This window comes from Syngnathoides biaculeatus, chromosome 2 (assembly GCF_019802595.1).
Source record: "Syngnathoides biaculeatus isolate LvHL_M chromosome 2, ASM1980259v1, whole genome shotgun sequence".
NCBI classification, from domain to species: Eukaryota; Metazoa; Chordata; class Actinopteri; order Syngnathiformes; family Syngnathidae; genus Syngnathoides; species Syngnathoides biaculeatus.
The window spans coordinates 30,516,938-30,540,178 of record NC_084641.1 but is presented as its reverse complement, the minus strand read 5'-3'; the positions used below and the strand labels follow the sequence as shown (position 1 = coordinate 30,540,178).

The following is a 23,241-nucleotide window of genomic DNA, read 5'->3' as shown; positions in this document are numbered from 1 at the left end:
ATTGTTACTAGGAACCAAGACGGCAGCAAAGTGAAATTCTGGCTTTGGCCTGAGCACAAAATCAGCGAGGACGAACAAACAGGATCGCTTTGAATGCAAACTTGCAACTGTCGAGCCTCGAATATATTCGCGGTTCGCCCTTACGTAGCTCTGCTCATTATCTATGCCAGTGACATAGAGTGACAGGCGTTATACTCAACTACTATGAAATATATATGTGTTTAACTAAAGCCAACTGTAAATTTGTGAGTACTTTGACAAGATTACTGACGTCTGTACATTATTTTTATTTGGTGATGTGATTTATTTATTTTTTTGTCCCCCGCCTCGGTTCAATAAAGGTTGGGGAAAAACCGTCCGAGCTAATTAGCGTAGCTCAGCAACAACCTACTCGAGTTGTCTAACGCTAACGATTTAGCTCTCTCTGGCTACGCAGCAGCTCGGCAATCGTGCCAAAAGCTTCCTCGGAACGATTCCGTCATCGACGGAAAGAGGACACGAAAACGAAAAAAGAAGAAAAGTTCCACTTCCACAGTGCACGCAAGCGGACGGAGGACGGCGAGGAGACGCCCACGTCGACTCGTCTACCCGTGAACGGGTCGGTGTAAAGGGAACGATGACAATATGGAAACTTGTCTTCAGGATGGCGGACTCCAATCGCTGGTGGGGTCGGGCGGGGAGTGCAAGTTAAATGAAGTGAATGGGGGGAGGTCGGGGGGGTTACTCCCGCAACCTACGGGCAGGGCATCCGCGGAAGCCTTTGAGGGAGACCGTTGTGAGAACCTCGGCTTTGGTTGGACGCCGACGGGGCGCCGCCTCGGGAGCCCCCTCGATAGCTGTTGGAGGCCCCGCCGTCACCCCCGCCCCCGCCGCGTTGACGCTGATCAGGGCGTCCGGAGTTCCGATCGTGGTTGGAGCCGCTGCTGTACCGCTGGCCGCCGGACTGGTAACCCTGTCCCTGGAATGTGCGGCGGTTGCCTTGGAATATCTGAGGAGGGCGTGGCAAGTTTGGTCAATCTTGGACACCATTTGTTCATGATTACAACGAACCAGTTAAGTCGTTTTAAAAATGTGTACACAGTTGATACTTTTTTTGTTTGTGACTAGTGAATTAAACAAAAATGTTTAAAATAAATTTTAGCAGTCAAAAAAATGAAAATGTTGAAATTGGGGATAAATGAATGCCGAAATAATGTACAGAACGCTAAAAAAAAAAAAAAAAAAAAAAACGGGGGAAAAAAAAATGAGGAAGAAGCCTCTTTTCACACACACATTCAAAATGGTGGAAAAATAATAAGCCTTTGTGTCCCCCGTCTGCTGAAGACGCAGAAATCGCATCGATCGCACACCACTGCTAGGATGCGACGGGCGCCATTTGGTCCAGCATCTTTCATCACGTTTGAGCCACAAAAGGACACCGACCGGCTTAAAGCCACAACACAACAACGAGGCGCTCTCACGTGGCCACACGAGCGCAAAAACCATCACCACCTACTGGCTGGCTTTTTGTTCTTCTTCTTTGTTTTTCCACAATCTCTCCGTGATGTGCGCACACTCGAGGCTGACGACAAGTCGCTCTAAAGTGACCGAGGGGAAGATGCCTTTCTTTATCGTCTCTCTGCGATTTTTTGGTTTCGTTATGCACGAGAGAGGGTAAATTAATGAGAACCGACAAGAAAATGGCAGCACCGTGTGCTGGGGACCAAGTACAAACTACCGAGCCGAGTTCTGAAATGTAGGAAATCGGAAACAACATTTTATTTTTAAGGCGTAATGGCAAATGGACTGACGACAGGACCAAGCCAAACGTGGCCTTTGCCCCCCCCCAGCTATTAGCACGTATGTTATTTTCAGGAGCTCACCTGTTTGGCCGGCGGGGGTCGGAACTGGTTGGGGGGGCTTTGGGTCTGAGTGGCGGGAGGGGCTTCCGCAGTACTCGGGTGGACCAGCGAGGACGACGTGGAGCTGCAACGGGACCGATCGGAGTAACCCGTCCGGGGGTGGTAAACTGGGGAGGAAAGTGATAAGTTGAGAAAACTTTGTGACTCCACTGGGGTCCGGGGTGAGTTGGGTCCGACCCGAGCTGTCGTGGGGCAAGACTACACCCTGGACTCGGTCGACAGACAACGACAGGGCACTCGTAGACGAACATTTCCACCGTTTCCTATATTGTGTTTTGAAAAGGTGGCATTATTACCCTTTGTTTCAAGTTGAGTGCTTGAAAAAAAAAATTACGTTTTTCGCCAATTAATATGATGCCCCGTCAATGGCTGGCGACCATTTCAGGGTGTACCACGCCGCTGGGATCGGCTCCAACCCTGCCGCGACCAACGGGTGGGTCGGTTAACTTCTGTGAAAATCTTGACAAAACATTGAGCGTACATCAAGTCATTCAAAATAGAATTGATCTGACATGGAGGCGGCACCGACAAGCGCTTTTACCAGATCCAAACTGCGTGATGCTCGTCTTCAGCGGCTCCAGGTCGAAAGTAAATCTGACAGCTTTGCCGAGGTCCTCGTCGTACTTGCGCTCGCTCACAAAGTGCTGCGGAGAAACGGCAACCGTGACGTCGCGAGACGGCGTCACGACGGGAACCGGGGAGGCGCCAGAGAGCGGCTGGGGCACCTTGATGTCGGCCCGCAGTTCGGTCAGCTGCTCTTCAGACATGGACGCCGACTGGTCCGTCAGCCTGCGGAGCTCCTCGGCTCTCTTCTGTCGAGCGTTCAAACTGGACACTGAAACGCGCAATCCGAAGGCTCAATTCACGCTTCTCTCTTTTGCTTATCACGCATTTTAGGTTCATTGTGAAATGTCACCCGTTTGCATGTCGGTTAAGGCCGCAGAGAAAAGCCACACGACAACTTTGCCTATGCAAAGGCTCAAAGCGCAGCTGGCGTCTCCGATCCAAACTGATTTGATTGCGCTTGTGAGAGCCACTCGACGCTTTTGACGCTAACGTTGCGACCCAAAGTCGACTACACGCTGAATTTTCAATCAAGGCAGTCCGTTGGGGTTTGTCTTAACATCCCACCCCCCCTGGGGGACGTACAAGAAATACAGGAAAAGCAAAAAGGAGAAAGAAGCCCCCCCACCGCCGCCCCAAACGAGTTTCACAATCGATGGCGCTTCCTCGCATAAAGACGCTGCCCAGACTCCCCTGACACCCGACACCATTCAAGTTTTCCTGGAACGCTCATCACACAAAAGACCAGAGCAAGGCAGAATGGCCCACTTACTTGTGCAAATGTCTTATTCAATACTTTGATTTATTTTCCTACGCACACACAGGTTGGAAAATGCTGGAGGTATAGCGGGACCCTTGGGGGGCTCCTCTCACGCAAACTCGGACTTGCCGTTCCACTTACAATCACTTTTTAAAACCTTTTCTGAAAGACTTTTCACTTCGGGCCAGATGTTTACTTCCTACGGGGCACGTCGTCGAGCGCCGAGATCTGCCGGAAACTTTTCAAAATACGCAACTTACTGGCCTCCGCTTTCACTTTGTCCATTTCGGACAGCAATGTCACTTCTCTGTCCATTAGGCTGCAAAAGAGGGAAAAAAGAAAAAGAGAGGATGAGAGGCCTCCATTATCTTGAATCAGATTACGGAATAGAATTCCAGAAACATGAATCAAGAGACAGCTGTACGCACTTCGCAAAAGGCGTCTGACGCGTAGTGCGGCACTACAGTCAAGTCAGAGACGTTTCGACTGACCCTGAATTCATTTGTGCTATCACACAAGTTGGTTTGATGGGAATCCACAGATGTGTTTTTAAGCATATTTCGCGTGTTTCAAGATAATTATCACTCACCTAAGACAGTAGTTAAACCATAATTAGTTTGTATGAACACACTAAAAGGCAATAAAAAAATGGCAAGCCTATCAAGCGTGATCCCACGTGGCAATGGATTCTTTTTCCATCTGCTAAACGCCAATTTATTTCCAGCTACTACAAAGTACAGCAAAGCCTCGGTTTTCGAACGTCCCCGTTTTTGAACAAATGGGTTTTCGAATAAAAATTGAGATTTTTTTGCTTCCGTTTCCGAACGAAAATCGGTACTCGAACGATGCTGAAAAAAAAAAAACATAGTGCGCGCGGCCAGACCAGCTGACCCACGACGCGTTTTGTTGTGAATTTGCACGCCCCCGAAAAAACAATTCCCGCAGCACGAGCAGTTGACCCACCCACGACGCGTTTTGTAATTGTCTATTCGAACGCCCCCCAACCCGGGAAAAAAAAAAAAAAGAAAGAAAATGACATAACACAGATGGCACAATCATCGCACTTTAGTTAGTTAGTGTGTAGAGTATAACGCAGACGTGTCCCGGTAGCAACTGCGGTTTGTCCCAAGTGCTGACGTCAAAGCCGTCTGTGCCAAGTGGAACGAGATCCATAATTTCACCAAACTTCATCACTCCAATAAATCTGAATGTAGCAGAGCACTCCAAAATGTTAATGTCGTCGTGATTCAGAAATGTTCTTAAGAGACGGCAGAAACGAATGACTTTGGATTTGGTTTTTGTTAAAATGGGGCGACCCACCCACCCACCCCCGAAGACATTTGATACGTACAGTTTTTCTTTTGTTTGTTAGCTGGAGTTACGAATGTTTTTGTAAAAATGAAAAAAATATTAAATATTTATTTATTCTGCACTTTTGTTAATGATAAAGTTTACAAGGCTGGGGGGCGAGTCGCTACAGATACGGCAATGCGGTCCCAGCCTAACCTTCTCTACTACTAAAGCATACATTACATTACATACAAATTACAAATACATTGTATAAAGTATTTAGACTATACATGTATTTCTACTATGCAGTTCATTATCAGGAAAAGCTATCGAAAAATGCTTTAAAAAGCCAAATTGCTTAGGCTTGGAACGCATTATTTCTTTTTCCATTCATTTTAATGGGTAACATCGATTCGGTTTTCGAACCGTATCCTGGAACGGGTTGTGGTCGAGAACCGAGGCATCACTGTACGCGGTTGTCGTTGCCAATAAAGTTTCAAGAGGCTACTCCCACAGCAACAGAAAAATGTACGCACGTGGTCTGTAGCTCGGCAAACGTCTGCTTCATCTTCTTGAGAGACGACTCCATCTCCTCCTTCACCAACGCCCTGTAGCGAGTAAGCGAAGCGCTGCATCGCTGCAGGTCCTTCACGGAGCGGTCGATGTTGGGGGCTGAGGGGACACGTTGAAGTCCTCAAAAGACAAACGCGACTGTTGTGGCCTACAACATTCAAGTCACGGCCTGTCTAGTTGGCTATGAACACTTTCAGCAACTAGCGCGCACCACCGTCTTGGGCATCGATACCGTCAACTCAACAACGGGAGCGGACTGCAGCACTGAGCCGAGCTTACCGATCTTCTTTCCTGCAGACGGCCGTTGCTGACTTTGCCCATCGGGGAGGGCCGAGGAGGAGTTTTGGCGCTGTGAATCTCTGGGACTCTTGCCGCCTCTGGGACCCTGGTGGGAACTCTGCGCCGGCGGACTCTCTGCTTTGGCAACTGTGAGAGATCCGGAAGTCACAGCCGTTTATTCCACTGCGGCCCCGCGAGCCGTCGCGCGTCCGTCATTTGTGTTTGGTAAATGAAGACGTACTCGCAATCTTCGCATTGCTCGGGCCCACTTGACACATATTCAAGCCTTTAACATTTGCCGAGCGAATAAGTGACCTTTGGTCCCTTGAAAATTACTCCATAAAACCCAAGTTATGGCGCAGTGCTCGGATCCATAGTCAAAAAAAATTGGTGCGCACGCCCTCGTCCGGCACATATGGAAGAGCCGCTGAGCGACATTTTCGTGGCTACGCTGATGCAACATTTCTGACGAAAACAAAGATGGAACGGGAAATAATCTCAATTCAATTCTGTTGGACACTAAATGAGACCCAAACCTTTGTTTTTACTCTGTTGTAAAATGTCAGAGCTGGAACAAAAACCAAAAGCAACATTTCCCACAGGAAAGAGCTCGTCCAATTGACCCGTTCGTCTGATATTAACCTACCCCCAAAAAATACATATCTAAATATTTTATGGAGACTGGTCACATGAAATAAATGTAACTAATCAAAATGTACCCATGAACATTCAACACTACTTTGACCTTTTATTGAGTATATCGACATTAACCATGCAAAAGCTGCAGGCTACACGCAACCGTGTTACTGTTACTTGTAGGGGTTTTTTTTTTTTTTTTTTTTTTTCATGGCCTAAAATGCACAAAGAGTACAACAAATCTAAAAAATGATTGAAAAGGTTTCAAAATTTTCACTGGAGTGCTTGGTCACGGTGACATTGTTGACGTACAGTACTCATTATCGGACTGTCGCTTTGATGGGCCGTGAGGAATTAGTGTGCTTCCTAGTTCCGCGTGTTGCCAAAGATGAATGACTCAACAACCGGAAACTGTTTCGGTTCCAAAACTAGCATCTTGCAGACTGCAAAGACTTTTCTACTCCACAAATTTAACACCGAAGCCATGCCGCTCTCTCTTTCCTCTATGCATAATAAATAATAGATTGAACCACTGCACATGGCCACCACGTCAATGCCCCACATTCATCATGGCCGCCACGCGGGTATGGGAGGCCCATATTTTGGAATTAGATGTAATCGTATTGTATTTCAGTGACCAGTGACGGACAAGGCAGAAGGAAATCCCATCCAAGTCTGGCACTGTTCAAATCTCCGAGCGTGAGCATCACGTAAAACGCACAAGTGCGACCCAAACAACAGAACCGACAACACACAAGCCCTCCGTGTTTACCAGAAGTTACGGATGCGGTCACTTCAGAGTCCAGCTCCGACGCGTCCACGGAGGCCGAGTCCAGGTGTTCGCTCAGGGAGTCGAGCGACTCCCCCTCCGCCAGTGAGCCGTTGGGGTGGAAGCCGTTGGTCTTGTCCTTGGCTTCCTCAGGCGGCGTGGCTTCAGATGGGCCCGGTTCTGCTGGGGCCTCCGGCTGGGGCTTGGGCTTCTTTTTCTTATTGGGCTGCAGGGCCAAGAAATCATCGTCAGTCTGCTTTGTTGACATTTTCTGTCGTCAAGTAGCAAGAGAACAGTAAGAGTGTGACTTAAAATGTAACCTGAACAGTAAAATAATAATGACGCTAATAATAATAATAATGAGAACTGGAATAGCAACACCTTCGATTGTCTATCAAGTAAATCCAGACAAATACACAATTTCTTCTTTTCATGTCAATCCTGAATAGTGTCACATTTTGCTTTGACTTATGATCATCACGCTCAACCAAGATTACTCGCGTTTCAGACGACTTTCTGAGAGTGCGGGTCAAGAGTTGAGGTGCGCTCGAACGAGCTCCTATCCTACCTTCTTTTTGCCAGTGACGCTCCACTCCTTCAGGATCTCCACTGCACTGCCTACAAAGGGGGTGGCAACGAAACAATGAGGGCACAGCGCAAAATACGTCATCCGATGTCCGAACGCCATTTGGTGCCGTTAAGATCATGCACACAACGCAGAGGATTTGCCTTGCCCTTGCACCACCGTGTACGTTACCCAACGGATTATTCTGCTACGCTGGTGAGAAATGTCTAGAATTCATTACAACGTCCTAAATACTCAACCGTGTACATTGCTGCTCATAATCTCAGTACCGCAGATCGATGTTTACTGTACGCAGGAATTGCAGTTCTCCTTTATAATCACATTGGTTACCGTAATTAACGGCCAATAAGCCGTGACTGTTTTTCCACACGATTTCAACTCTGCGGTTTATGCGGCTAATTTGTGAATTTTTTCTAACGGCCGCAAGGGGGCACTCGAGCAGAAAAGAGAAGAGTGACACCAGTGGAATATATGTGCCGAGGAAGTGACTTTTACTGGTATAGCATGTTGCTGCTGTGTGTCAGTGACTTTTACCAGTAAGTTTTTTTTAACTGGCCCTGTTAGCGCAATGCTAGCGGTTTGCTGCGGCGTCTCAGTGATTTGGGCATGATTTTTTTTTTTTTTTTAAAGGCCCTGTTATTGCTGTCCTACCGTGTTGCTATTGTGTAGCTGTCACTACTGTGTTGTTGCTATGTTAAGCTAAGCTAAGGTATTAAACCTTTGAAAACTCTGTGTACCGTCTTTCTTTGTAAATATCTCGTGTTCCAATGTGGGCCCTAGCAGCTTTTACACAGGTGCGGCGTATGTATGTACCAAACGGTATTTCCCTTACAAATGTACTGGGTGAGGCTTATAACCGGGTGCGCTCTGGAGGCCGGGAGTTACGGTACATTGTCTAAAGTGTAAGACACAATGTACATATTTTAGACAGACCAGTTTATCTGTATTTTTTTTTCAAACATTTAGTCCATTATAGCACCGCAGGTCTAAGAGGAATGCGAAGAGTTTTTAAGATATGTTTTATGTATAAAACATCTGACAAAAGGGAGTCGGACGTAAAATGAGGACTTTGGTGTGCTTAACGTAGAGCGGGTATGCGCAAGAAATCTGGCATAGCATACGAAGCAAGTCATGCACTTCTGAGTGATGACAGCTCGTGCGTCACAACTGACTTGACGTGCAAGCAGGTGGAAATGCAAAAAAAACCAACATCCACTCATTGTGGTCACTGCCATACGTGACGTTCGTGAGTGGTGCCTCGAAGGCATTCGTGGGCTCAAGTGGTTATCTTGCACCAGCAAAACGCATCCCGTGAAATGTGCGCAGGGAAGCTTTCTAGTTCAACAAGAGACACCTGCATACCTTCTAAGAACGCTTGCACAGCCTTGTCAACGCAGTTTTCAAAATGCTGCAACACCAGAACAATCTCATTGTTGCTTTTGTTGGGGACGACTGCCCTGACGGCGCCGATCTGCGACACAAGAAGACAGAAAGCACACAAATCACGCAGAGCAGGTTTAAATAGTTCTCCACAATAAAACAAAGCAGCAAAACGAGTCGTACGCCCAACTGAAAAGCGTGAACCAACGCAACTGAACTGCCGCACTGTGTGCGGGGTTGTCAATGACTTTTCATCCGTGATTGGCAACTACCGTAATTTCCAGCCTATAAACCGCGACTTTTTTCCACACACTTTCAACCCTGCGGTTTATGCGGTGATGCGGCTTACTTGTGCAAGGGGGGCACTCGAGCGGAAAAGATAGGAGTGAGACCGGTGGAATATATTTGCCGAGGAAGTGAATTTTACCAGTGAAGAAGCCCTGTTAGCGCTGCGCTAGCGTGTTACTGCCATGTCTCAGTGATTTTTTTTTTTTTTTAACCGGTATGTTTCTTTAGTGCTGTTCTGTTAGCGCTGCGGCGCTAGCATTAAACTCTCTTTGTAAATATCATATATATATGTTTCAATGTGGGAACCTGCGGCTTTTACACGGCTGCAGCCTACGTATGTACCAAATGGTATTTCCTTTACAAATGTGCGCTCCGTCGGCCGGGAATTACGGTAGTTTTAGTTTTGACAATTTCAATGGCGGGTGAATGAGGTCGCAACACGGCAGACGTCACGCCGATGCGATGTTATATCACATCGCTTTTCCACAACAGAAATGAAAGCTCCAGGTCCAACTGGATCACTATTTGAACTCACACCATTAAAAGCAACGCGTTCCCACATCCGAGTAAAGCACGTGAATGTGCTCGGAACAAAATCCCAAATGAAGTGATTTCGGTCCAGCCCCGGCTGGGCTCAGGCCTATGGCGAGATAAACGTGCATTTCCATTCAAGGGCTTATCAAAGCAGACTTTATCCGCTGGCCTCCGGGTTAAGTCAGGCGTTGAACTTTAAACAAGCAAGACTTAAAGTACCAGCGCGATGTAAGGACGGCTTTATAACAACTCGCCTGGACGTACACACGTCTTACCTTCTCTTTCATCCTTTCCGGTGGTCCTCCCTGGGACATGACCATCTTTGAGCGCGTGTCAAACACCACCTCCGAGGTGTCTGAAAAGTTACCCCAAAGAAAAATATAATCAGTCCAGAATAGTTAGCTCGCAACTATGTCTTCAAAAGGGCTGCAATGCGATTTATTCAATTCCTACACTGGCTTGTTTGCGAGACTTCGACGACATTTCCCTTAAATGCAAAGAGGGAAAAAAAAAAAAAAAAAAAAGAACATTGTCACAGAACACAGTCGGAGCGTGAGAGGGAAGTCCAAAGTTAAACGGATCAGTTTACGATTGGGAAAAAGAGGTTAACGTGACAGGTCACTCTGCTACGCGTTACGCCACGTTGACGGCCGCGACCTCCACACGAGTGTCAGCTGTGTCCAAATCCACCGCACGCACAAACTCACCCTTTTGGTTCTTCTTTGCCATGTCGGTAGCTGCAAGTTCACGCGGCGACGACGAGTCTGCAACTTGCTCGGGAATGCGACGTCCAAAGGGCTCACTCACGCTTTTTGTTCAACGGAAGGGTCCGAAAGGTGTTTTGGTTCTGGTTTCTAATAAACGGCCTTTTCTCAGGGGGTTGTGTCGTGACTGAAGCTCGCGACCAACATCAACATCCGCTCAGCCAATGGCAGCTTTCCTTTTCTTGTGCTTCACGCTGACCTGTGACGGGGAGAAAAACAACAACAAAAAAAAAATGTGCTTATCATTCATTCATTCATTTGGCCGATTTCAGCTTTCTACTGATGGATGGAGTCCCGGATCAGGAGTTCGCAAACTTTAGCGGTTCAGGGACCCCTCGTGAGGGAGATTCCACCCCACAAGGAACTCTACGCAAAGCACCTCTTAAAAAAAATAAAGACATCCCATTATTTGTATTTAAGTTTTTTAATTCTGGAGGGGGAAAAGCCTGAACATTAAAGTCGATTTCATGAAATTGTTACCTGACCTTCCGGAAAACGAATCTCAAAGTACATTTTTCCGATTGTCCTAACCTTGTGACGTGTTTGCCACGTAATAATCTCACCGTTTGTTTTGGAGCACTTTTCACGTTGGGATACTACAAGTCGTCTCAGAGATCGGTTTCCCTGCAATATGTCACAAAGAACTCTCAAAGAGAAAATGACGGACCGATAAGCAGTGCCGGGACGTAACCGGGAAGTATTTTCTCCATTGTATGTATGAGTAACGGTAAAAATCACTTTTCTATTCAATTTCATTTCAGGGTGTACTTTATTACTTAAGCAGAGGAGTTAAATTAGTACTTCCAGCATTTTTTTTTTTTTTTTAATCTCTCAACACAAGTACAGTTTTGTGTACTTCTCCTTGAGGGTGAGTACTTGCCACCTGTTTATAAAGCAGAATCATTAGGCAAGTCTGATTGTTGAGAATCATTTAAATGAAAGAAACCTCAAAAAAAAAAAAAAAAAAAAATGTAAAAAGTGAGGTTTTGTCTTGTCATTGGGGAAAAACAAACCTTCAAAGAGCTCTCTTCTACCTACACGTCTTCCCATGAGGAAGCGAGAGTCCGGAATCTCTGGAGTTGAAGTCCGGTCAAAGAGGCGGTAGAAGCTCGTCGATGGCAAGGCGATTTGCGAGGCTCTGGATGTTGTGGGCCTGTCCCGGTTGAAACGCCTCTGCAACATTGGGGAAAGTCTCCCCGGTTTGGCAGACTGACTTGGTGGTGGTCTGCTTCTTTTAAGAAAGGGGAGGATTCATGGAACGGAGCACTGCCCTGCAGAAAAATCACTTTTTGACCGATGCACACTTCTTGCTGTACCACGTCCTGAACAAAGCGCCTTCGAAGAACTGACAATGTTCGAAAGTTCGTTTTGACCCAATGTGTATTCCAAAAAGCTCCAACGGGCTAATTTGGAATCAGAACAGCCAATACCTTCACTTTGCTGGCATCTGAGTGGAAGTGGAGGTCTGTCCAACCACCTGATCCGTCAAGGGTCACTTTCATTTCTTCAGTTCGTAAAACATTTGAGAGAACAGTTTTCAGGAAGGCGTAGAACCGTGGGGCAACTGGTTACAGCGGTTGGCCTCACAGTTCTGAGGACCGGGGTTGAAGTGTCCCCCCAACCCCTTGATTTTCTCCGGGCACTCCAGTTTCCTGTCCACGTCCCCAAAACCTGCATTCATTGCGGACTCTCAAGTGCCCCGAAGTGCGATTGTGACTGTTGTCTGCCTCCATGTGCTCTGCGACTGGCTGCCAACTTGTTCAGGGTGTACCTCGCCTGATGCCCGACCATAGCCGGGGTAGGTCCCAACACTCCTGTGACCCTTGTGAGGATGAGCGGAAAAGAAAATGGATGGATGTTTTCGGCTATATCTTGGCCCAGTTTAGGGGCTTCCACTGTGTGTCTTTCTCAGTTTTTCCTCCTTTGGCGAGGTCTCTCGGTCGCTTCCACTTTGAAAGTTTGACAGAACTCGAGTCGGCTCGAGGCTTCCTGGTAGCACCACGCTTGATTCTTTTCAAATCCCCTGCAGTTAATTTGCAGCTTTTTCTCCCGCCACGTTTCTTGCAACCCCGTTGACTGCTTGCCACAAAAACGTTTGATGGTTCTGCGATCAGGTCCGACTATTTTAGATATTTCAGGATCCCGCAAACATTTTTTTAGAGTCAGTTAAATCTTTATTGGGTCCATTTTGGTTTAAAGAGCAGGCGTTGAATATTAATTATGCGGACTATTATATAGGTTGTTGATGTCTTTAGGCCACGCCCACACTTATTCTATTCTTAAATCCATTTAGTATTCAGGTTTATCCAGATGGGATCTGAGAAATATGTATTAAAGTGATACATATACGAAAAAAGTACGTTTCTTTCAGCTTCTCCGGTTACTTGCCTGATAATTCTGTAGCTGAATGAGTGGCCTGCTCGTGCCACACTGAACAGGTCCAACAACCACCCACTTATCAAAGATTATACAATCATTTTTGGTGTTGTTGTTTGCTTTGACCAAGAAGTACAACTGATTGCCACTTCCCTGGAAATAGAAACCAAAAAGGTTGTTCACGCCCCTTCTGCTGTACTGAGGTCTGCTTCCACCACACCAGCGCGCGTGCGATGCGTGAAGACGGGGATGCGTGAAGACGGGAATGTCGCACGTATGCTGCGTAAAAGTCAGGGAAATTCATCTTTGTGGCGAAATTTCAAAATGCACTTTGTCTGTCCGGGTGAAGTTAATGTGACCGCTTGTAGCAACTATTGAAGGCAACTTTCCAGCTGCTCTTTAACAAGCAGCAAAAAAAAAAAAAAAAAAAAGTCCATGAATCTGTGCCTTTTAGCGACTCCTCGAATCTTGCCGTAATTCAACAAGCGGGAATTTATCAGTCGATCCTGGTCACATTTTCTCAACATTCTGCACACAGAAGGCCACCAATAAAGAGTAATAAATAAAGTCGAGTCGGGTGAAACGTCGCCTGTAGTACGCCGAATAGCCAAGTAGCGTAGTTGCTGCATCCTTGTGAATTGTTGATCAAGTGGGTTGCTGCCGCTCCTGCTTGAGTCGTCAAGAGAGCCAGCAGGATTTGGGCTGCCGACTGCAGGATGATGGGGGGGGGGGGGGGGCTCTCAACTTTAAACTGGACACAATTAAACGCGCTGTGACGTTCGCTTGTCAACGGCCTCCTCGGAACACGTCAAACGGCTGGAAAGCAAAACGAGTAGAAGGACTTGGACGCCACTCGGCAGACGTTCATAAGCGTTGAAACGACGTTTTTGCCAACTAAGCCTCCCCCCCCCACACTTTTCAACGAACATTCGCGTGTATGTAAGGCAACCCAGGGCGAAAGTCGAACGGTGGGAAGACGGCACCGAGTCGCGAGGACCGGCTTGGAAATTCACGCAGCTTTCTTTCTCGCCGCTTTCCCCCCCCCCCCCCATCTTCATCTGCACTCCAGAGCTAAGGTTAGCACGCTAAAGGTTAGCCTTACCTAACGCCGCGTTAGCTTGGCGAGATGAATCTTTCGCCCCTGGCGCAACATTTCCAGCAACACGCGCGCCACCATTTGCAACGCGAGCGGCACCTCCTCGGTTAACATCGGAATGCTGTTAGCGATAGTTTACAGGTATGTATTTAAAAAAAAACAACAACAACAATTTAAGGAATGAAAATCTGCTCATAATAGCGACCGCTCCATCCAGTAGATGCCGGGTTGAGCAGGGCTCGGTGAAGGCGTCGCGTTTCTTTCTTTCTGCGATGAATACGAGACGTTCGCGCGGGCCGGTAGGAACAGCAACGAAAACAGTTACGTACGTGGCGATGAGAAAGGCGGAACCGATTTGGGGTTCGGGCGAGCGCGGATCCCGAAGGCGGCCGACTTGCGACTTGCGCGCTGAGACTGCGAAGAAGAGACTGAGCCGCTCGGCTGCTCCTGCGGGGGTTGCCAGGTTGGGAGTCGCACAAACACGCCTTTAGCCGTGACGTTCTCGACAACCGGGAGGCAAATTGTTCGGGTCACGGCTGCAAAATAAGGCGGAGACACACTGCTTTGTCGGTTGGTCCTTTGTTTGTATTTACTCACGTCTCAGCAAATTAAAAAAAAAAAAAAAATGGCGCAAGTATATGAATACAATGGCAAAATGGAGGACAGGGTGTCCTAATACTGCACTGCTTTTTAGATCTGTACCTCATGATTACTTTAATAAACGATTCATCTATTGATTCATTTAAGGAGCAATTGCTTATTGTTTTTTTTTTTTTTTTGTAATCTCCATCCCTTTATTAAAAACCAGGACATCGTACTGGTCTGGTATATAACGTCAGAAAATAGGCCAAAATATTGATCGTTGTTTCCAAAAGTAAAACAGACGTTTGCAAATGTCACACAAAGATACTTCGTCTGCCGTCATGGAGAGCTACAGCAAAATTCTTCGGATGTTTACTGTTGAGAGGCCCCGGAAGCATCTGCAATACATATGAAAATTCAAAGAGAACATCAATTTCATGCTTATTTCTTATCAATTCATTCAGTGCAACTGCTAAAAGGCATTGATAAATATCATCATCCAAATTTCTTGAAGAAGAATTTGACACGCTTACTCATGTGTGGCGGCATGGCGGAGCAGCTGGAAAGCGTTGGCCTCACAGTTCTGAGGTCCCAGGTTCAATCCCGGCCCCGCCTGTGTGGCTTTTCTCCGGGTGGCCACTCCGGTTTCCTCCCACATCCCAAAAACATGCAACATTATTTGGACACTCTAAATCGCCCCTCGGTGAGATTGTGAGCGGGGCTGTTTGTCTCGACCAGTTCAGGGTGTACCCTGCCCGTTGACAGCTGGGATAGGCTCCATCGCTCCCCATGACCCTCGTGAGGATAAGCGGGAAAGAAAATGGATGGATGGCAGAGATAGAGAGAGAAAGTGCATGAGAAAATAATCCAACAGGTTAAGAAAATGTTCTCAATGTCCAATTGCAAGGAATTTAGGGATTTCATCATCTACGATCCGTAATACCATCCAAAAAAAAAAAAATGTCCAGAGAATCTGCAGGTAAGCGGCAAGGGCGAAAACTACCATCGAAAGCCCGTGACGTTCGATCCCTCAGGCGGCCTTGCATCAAAAATCGACATCAGTGTGGAAAGGAAATCACCAGGCGGGCTCAGGACCACTTCGCAAAAACCAATGTAAGTCAATACAGTTCAGTGTTACATCCAGAAGTGCAATTTAAAACTCTACTATGCAACGAAAAAGCCATAGATCAACAAAACTTACAAACGGCGCCGGCTTCTACGGGCCCAAGCTCACCTGAGATGGGCTGATGCAAAGCGGTTCTGTGGTCAGACGAGTCCACATTTCAAACAATTTTTGGAAATTGTGGACGTCGTGTCCTCCGGGCCAAAGAGGAGAAGAACCAGACCGGACTTTTATGGACGTAAAGTTCAAAAGCTGACACTTGTGATGGTATGGGGCTCTGTGAAGGCACCATTACTCCTGAAAGGTACATAAAGGTTTGGGAGAAACATGCTGCCATCCAAGCAACGTCTTTTTCATGGAGACTCCTGCTTATTTCAGCAAGACAACACCAAACCGCATTCTGCAAGTGTTACAATAGTCCAGCTTTGTGGTAAAAGAATGAGGGTAACAGACCGACCCGCTTCCAGTCCAGAGAATGTGTGGCGTCATATGAAGCATAAAATAAAACAACGGAGACCCCGGACTGTTGAACAGCTGAAGCTGTACATCAAGCAAAAAATGGAATAAATTCCACCTGAAAATGTTCAACTATTGTTGTTCTTAGTTCCTCAACGTTTATTGAACTCTGTGAAAAGAAAAGGTGATGGAACACCGTGGTAAACGAGACCCTTTCCCGACCTTTTTGGAACATGTTGCATCAAGGTTGATCATTAAATATCGTCTTTGTAGTCTATTCAATTACAAATATTGCTTGAACATGATTTGCAATTCATTGTATTCTGTTTTTCTGTATGTTTAATAGCCAAGCTTCATTGGAATCGGGTTTTTAGGAATATTAAGAACCAGTCATTCTAGTTCGTTCGTGAACAATATCAAAACAGAAGGGGGAAAAAAAAAAAGAAATCAAAGAAAAAAATGGGGCTGACGACATTCATTTCCCTGGCGATCATGGTTTGAATACCTCTCAATGAATATTCGTAGCTTCACATGCTTTATTTGTGACCGATTTAAGAAATAATAATAATAAATGAGATGATTTTTTATTTTTTTTATTTCGCACTTCTGGATGGGAAATTTTCCTAATAAGATATGGATCGATGATGGTGTATAATTGATTCTCCTTGGATTCAAATATTTTTTTCTAGTTTTGACAAGCATGAAGATTTAATTGATTTAGTTGACATGGCTTACAACAACATATGTACATGAAATTCACGAGAACTGTATCAATGCCAATGAATGACATATTTCCAAAACGAAAGAAAAAAAGAAAGCTAGCAAGCAGTTCGCCCTCCCGTCCAACCTGGCAACCCAAATTCTGTCGTCATTTCCGGAGAGGAAGGGGGAGGGGGGGAGCGTTCGCTTGTTTTGTCGGCTCGCGTCTCCCGATTGCAAAAATCATGTTCTCGCGCACCTGCTCGACTTCGCCACCCGTTCTTGCGTTCGCGTCAAATGTTGCCACGGGAGTGACCACTTGGACGGGAACGTCGTGAGTTCGCCATCATGCTCACGATCTCGTAGTCTGCGGGGGGTGGGGGGACGTTTGGACTGACCCGCGGAGGGCGACGGAGCTCTTCAAAATGGCAACCCCCTACGTTACGGATGAATCGGGTACGCCCGGCGCATGTGGCACGTTGCGGTCGGTATAATGGCGACGGAAACGAAACGAAACGAAACGTAACGAAGGGAACATCAGTCAGGAAGCGGCTGCGGTGTGCTCGCCGGCGGCCGCTGCTTCGTTTTTACCGCAAATGAACGTCCGTCTTGTTGCTCGGAGGCTAGCTAGCTAGCTAGTTAGCCGGATGCTAGCGCGGGTCCTTTCGAACCAGGACAAGAGCGACAAACTTGCTTTCGGATCTTTTCGTCGTCGTTTTTGCTAAGCGCTTGTAAAAATACAATTATGTAGTGATACCAGAAGAGAGACCGGGGAGTAGGTTAAACTGAACCATAAGGTACCTGAAAGGAGCCTTGCATACTGTTCACGGCAGCCTTTGATACCAATCTATACTCGGTATAAATCAGTATAATACTGCCAAAGCATCTTCGTCATATTACAAAAAGTCTCACGAAAAATTGGATGCACTTCTTTTCGCTAGTGATGGGTTTTCATGGAAAGAAAATAATTTGATTGATATTAAAGCCATGATGAATAAACGGGTTTTCCTTGACTTCAAAGCCGTATTCTGTTGCCGAAACTAAAAAATCTGACTACGTTTTTTTAAAAAGAAAAAGCAAAAATTAAATTCGTCATAGAGTTTACAGTAGTAAAAAAAAATACCTGGCCTCTTGGGGGCAGTGTGGCGCGTGTATGCACTCTGGAGATATTCACATTAAAATGATAAAAAGAGTAGAAGAAGCAAGTCGCGATGGAATTTTATCATCACTTGTTGTTCACAGATTAGGATTTACAAAAAATGTCCTACGTTTGAATTTAGGCCAACGTCCACTTTGTTCAAACCAGCAGAATGCGATGAGGCAGTTTGTATTGCGTTTCTGACAATTCAATTATATATAATTGTAAATATTTTAATGATGCTCTAGAAAAAGGGTGCACGGATGAACTGTTTCCTTTCTGCCTTTCTGTAATATGGACTGTCAATTAAACTACCCACCTAAATTAATCACAATTTGAATTTATTTATGGACTTCCTTTGTTCCTCTCTAAAATATTGGATTTTTTTTATATTGAGTTGCTCTTGTTACGGCAAAGTAATGCTGCAAAAAGAACTTTGAAATGATTAGTCTTGCACTCGTTTATTTTTTTTTTAAATCACAAAAATCTTCCATTTGCTGCGGCGTATATCGACTTTTTACACGTACTTTGTTAACGGCTTCATCATTTTCTTTCGATGCTACTTGTCGGTGGTGTTTAGGAAAATACATTGCCGCCACGCAGCGACCGGACGGCACGTGGAGGAAGCCGCGGCGGGTGAAGGAAGGCTACGTCCCTCAAGAAGAAGTCCCGGTGTACGTCAACCTCTTCCCAACAGTTTCATGGCAAAAAAATATGTCAATATAATTTTTTTTAATCTTTAGATTTCCTCTTTGCGTTACAGGTATGAAAACAAATACGTGAAGTTCTTCAAGAAGAAACCGGGTCTACCGCCGGGCCTGAGCGCATCTGACGCCGAGCCCCAGCAGCACCAGCAGCAAAAGATCCCGGGATGTCCGGACAGCGACGCCGCCGGACTCTCCAAGTCAGCCAAGCGCAACCTGAAACGGAAAGAAAAGCGAAAACAGCAGCAGCAGCAGCAGCAGCAGCAGCAGGAGGAGGAGGAGGAGGAGCCGGAGGAGAACGACGACGACGCCGCCGCCGCCCCCGACGTGTCGTCGCTCGCTGACGCTGTCGGGAACGTCAACGTCTCGCAGGGCGGCGAGCAGTCGGTCAAGGCCGAGGCGGCGGCGGACGAGTCCTCTGCGGTGGAAAAAGCCAAGAAAATAAAGAATATGAGAAAGAAGCTGCGTCAGGCGGAGGAGCTGCAGCAGAAGGTGGACTCGGGGGAAATAAAGCAGCCCACGCAGGATCAGCTCGAAAAGTTGGCCCGGGCGGCTGCTCTGCGAGACCAGTTGGAGCAGCTGGAACGCCGCTCGTGAGAACGGACAGACAAACTCGCCCGGGGCAACCTCTCCGACTCCGGCCTCCGTCTGACGTCGACGCTCGAGTCGTGACTCATGCCGAGTCACACAACTCGGCGTGGCCCTGATGTTCATTTGGAAACCTCCTTAAAAAAAAAACAACAAAAATTGTCTCTTCCATTTTATACCTTTTTAAAAAAGTGAAATTTGTTGACGCGTGTGCTTTTTGAATAATCCCAGCCAAGGCACCATATCTTTCTTAAAAGTACATCCAACCCAAGATTTTCGGGGAGGCTCGTAAGCGGCGTTTTGGAGTCGCCTCGCCCGACTTGCGAGTTTTTCCAACAACTCGTCTCGCTTCGCAGCAAGCGGCACTCTGGCAGATGATGTGATGGTTACCGTCCATCCATCCATCCATTTTTCTGCCGCTTATCCTCACGAGGGTCGCGGTTAGTGCTGCAACCTATCCCAGTTGCCCACGGGCAGGAGGCAGTTTACACCCTGAACTGGTCGCCAGCCAATTGTAGGGCAGGCAGAGACAGACAACAATCACAATCACACCTTGGGACAATTTAGGGTGTTCAATTAATGTTGCGTGTTTTTGGGATGTGGGAGGAAACCCACACAGGTGGGGCCGGGATCGAACCCAGGACCTCAGAACTGTGAGCCCCTTTTAGCAGCCGGTCCGCCGTGTATTTAAAAAAAAAAAAAAAAAAACGTCCACTTGGCCTGACGCCAGCAATGCAAAATGACATAGATGTGCAAAGAAACTGACAAGACCGGTAATATAGCAATACTAAATAAAGAGATAAAGCAACACGAGCGGGCATTTCTCCTTCTATCTGTGCATGCGTGACTGGAGTTTTGAACAGCGCCATCTAGGAACTGTATGTCTATAATACTGCCCCCAGGTGGCCAAGGCGCGCACACCAGAACAAGTGGCACAATTTGCGTCGCCTTGAATGGCTAAAAAACGTTTTCATTCTCTAAATTATTTTTCTTTTCCTTTCAGCTTGTCCCATTAGGGGTCGCCACAGCGTGTCATTTTAGATGAATGCATATTTGTAATTATGTCATTACTGTGTTTGTTTTTTACAATGTTATAAACTTCTATCTTACTAAAACTTTTTTTTTTTTTTTTTTTGGGGGGGGGAGGATGGAACCGATGAGAGGCATTATTTCCATTTTCAGTGGGATTTGAGATGTGTTATGAGCGTGGTCGCGGAACAAATTAAATTTTTTATCTCAAAGCTGCACTAGTGGAAATCCATGAATAATTGACCAAATGTGATCATTGCCTCTATGACCAATTAAAGCTACAAAGCCACCACAAACTATGTTTTGCAAACTCTTGGGAAGTGCCTCGGGGTATTTGAAATCCTTTCAAGCATGTTGTAGATATTTTGCCTTGAAAATAACAGCGATTATGGGCCTTTTTATACCAATAAAGGGCAAATAGATCCGTCTCTAATCCGTCCATCATGGCCGCCCTGACCGCTTTGCCCTTCATCCGCAATTAACTTTCCAGGATTTTTGCTTTGTGTCTCGAGTGGATTGCGGCCTACGTGTGGCGGATGGAACCAGTCCTCATCCTGATCCTCGTCGTCACGGGACTGAAAAAAAATCGGTGTCAGCAAAGTGTTCGTTCTGGGTGAAAATACAGCTCGAGTGGGAGAGGCGGGGGGGACCTTCTGCCCCCGGCGACATTGCGAGTCTCCTGCCGTGACACTCGAGAGTTTGTGATGTCACTACCCACAACGCCTCTGACAGCAATTCCCCGGAGAGCCTCACAAGTGTGAGGAAAGACACAAAGTGCAGCAAGCGAGGAATTGCGCACCTTTTTGCACTCTTGGACTTTTCATGCTCTTGTCTGAACTTGAATATTCAAAACTTTTTCATTCTACAATTTCAAAAGGTCACCCAGCAGGTTTTCTCGCCGGTACGCCACAAATATCCATCCATGATCCAAGCTGCTCATCCTCACAAGGGTCAGAAGAGAGCTAAGGCGCATCTATAGAATTAGAACCGGAACGAATTGTTCTTCGGTTGTGAATTTCGGCAGAATTTCTACAGAACAAAATTGTTTCTGTCGCAAAGGTTTGGAAGAACAGAAAGTGCCAGAAAGCTTGATCTCAAATTTCGAAAAGAATTTCTGTAGACCAATTGTCCTGCAAGAGTCACCAACGGAGTAGTGCACAGGTGTCAAACTCTGGCCCGTGGGCCAAATTTGGTGTGACTCCATTTGGCCCTGCGAGGCAATTTCAAATTAATATTAGAGCTGGCCCGTCGGTATTACACACTTGTTTGGTTCCATATTAAACGGTTCATTTGTTCAACCTTGGCCCGCGGTTTTGTTCAATTTAAAATTTTTGCCCTGCTATGAATTTGAGTTTGACACACACACACCTGCCTTTGGTGCGGGCAGCCGCCGCGGGATCGATTCCCGCTCAGTGACGGTGTCGATATCTGCCCTGCGACTGACCGCCGACCGCTTCAGGGCGTAGTCCGTCTTTCGCCGGCCGGGATGCGCTCCGGCTTTCCCGTCACCCTTGTGAGGATAAGCGGCTTGGATAACGGATGGATGCATTTTCCTGCAACATCAGAGTGAAAGCACACGCTGAAGTCGCATCAAGTATTTGTTACAATATATAAATACTGTCATGACTACGGAGATTTCAAAATAGGGCAAATCACGTAAGCCGCGTTTATAAAGCCGAGATTCGGGCGAAAGGCGGAGTCCACCCTGAACTGGTCGCCAGTCGGTCGCAGGGCAGATATCAACTGATGTCACTGAGTGGGAATCGACCCCACGCTGCACGCTCCAAAGTCAGACGTGTGCACCACGACACACCATCGGGGTAGGGGGAAAAGATAGAGGGGAGTACAACCTGCAACCTTAATGCACAGATGGACATATTGCTGTTGGTCCAGACGGTTGTTTGCGTAGGAATAAAGTCAATTATGACGAGTGTGCGCATCCAAGTCTGCCCCCACTCGGCCGATTTGGGATTTGCACTTCAAACCCTCACCGCTGGATGGCGCCAGCATACTTCAGAACTTCTGCTCCTCCATCAATTCACTCGGGTTTCCTTGCAGTCGGTGGCCGTAATGCACTCTTCATCTGGTTTGTCACCCGACTTACCCCCGCCCCCCCCCCCCAAAAAAAAAAAAAAAAAACAAATAGAACAATGAAGGACAATACATCAGGTGCAGTCGTGTTTTGTGCTTGGCTTGCATTTTCCATTTTCAGGTGGAAGAAAAATGTTGTCCCCCTTTTTATCCAGTACAACAATCCTCAGTGCATTTACCATAATTCCCTGCTTACAGAGCGCGCCTGATTACAAGCCTCACCGAGTACATTTGTAAAGGAAATACCATTTGGTACATACATACGTCGCAACTGTGTAAAAAAAAAAAACAACCTGCAAGTACCCACATTTAAACACGAGATATTTACAAAGAAATACGGTACCCTGAAAGAGTTTAACGCTAGCGCCGCGCTAACGCTAGAAGTGACGATGGCGTGCCCACGACTACTGGACAAAACAAAAACAACAACAACAAAAAAAACCCAACATTATTTAGCTAACACAGATCTCAGAAAATTGTTTATTTGTCAATCATAACGTTGTTAAGCAGGAAATGAATACAATAATGCAGTGCTGCCTTGAGATATGAGTTTCATTCGTATCTCAAAACACGCCGATCTGAAATCATCTCACCGACTGAAATGAATAGAAATGCTATTCATCTGTTCTTTCCCCCCTCAAAAATATGTTTTTAAGGTTGGGGTTTTTTTTTTTTTTCATAAAAAAATACCATAATTTCCGGCCTACAAGCCGCGACTTTTTTCGCCCGCTTTCAACCCTGCGGTTTGTGCGGTGATGCGACTAATTTGCGCGTTTTGTCCTGACAGCCGCAAGGGGGTTGGGGGGGGGGGGGGCACTCGAGCGGGAAAGGTAAGAATGAGACCGGTGGAATATATGTGCCGAGGACGTGACTTTTGCCGGCCCTGTTAGCGCCGCGCTAGCGTTAAACTCTTTCTTTGTAAAAATATGTCGTGTTTCAATGTGGGCACTTGGGATAAAGTCGGGAAAAGTTTCAGCCTGACAGCTTTGCACACTTTCAAATCACCTCAAAAACCGTTTGGCATTTTTTCGCTGT

At 46.5% G+C, this 23,241-nt stretch overlaps 2 protein-coding genes across 3 annotated transcripts; one reads left to right on the top strand and one right to left on the bottom strand.

Moving 5' to 3' along the window:
* Positions 1-174: 174 nt before the first annotated feature.
* Positions 175-14,367, bottom strand: spats2 (spermatogenesis associated serine rich 2). 2 transcript variants are annotated; one of them, XM_061847125.1, is made up of 13 exons: positions 14,126-14,367; positions 10,268-10,523; positions 9,836-9,915; positions 8,721-8,829; positions 7,341-7,390; positions 6,776-6,998; positions 5,368-5,514; positions 5,052-5,187; positions 3,486-3,544; positions 2,627-2,736; positions 2,443-2,545; positions 1,863-2,008; positions 175-988 (listed from the first exon to the last, which is right to left on the bottom strand). In XM_061847125.1, the coding sequence occupies exons 2-13, from the start codon at positions 10,287-10,289 to the stop codon at positions 734-736; spliced, it is 1,440 nt and encodes a 479-aa protein (XP_061703109.1). In that variant the 5' UTR covers positions 10,290-10,523; positions 14,126-14,367; the 3' UTR covers positions 175-733. The 2 variants fall into 2 exon arrangements, with proteins under 2 accessions (XP_061703109.1, XP_061703119.1); XM_061847135.1 differs by lacking the exon at positions 14,126-14,367 and adding an exon at positions 13,803-13,909.
* A 548-nt stretch (positions 14,368-14,915) lies between these two features.
* On the top strand, positions 14,916-20,199 carry pym1 (PYM homolog 1, exon junction complex associated factor). Its single transcript, XM_061847147.1, has 3 exons — positions 14,916-17,112; positions 18,375-18,468; positions 18,558-20,199. Exons 1-3 carry the CDS (start codon positions 17,082-17,084, stop codon positions 19,093-19,095), a joined length of 663 nt encoding a protein of 220 aa, XP_061703131.1. The 5' UTR covers positions 14,916-17,081; the 3' UTR covers positions 19,096-20,199.
* Positions 20,200-23,241: the final 3,042 nt, after the last annotated feature.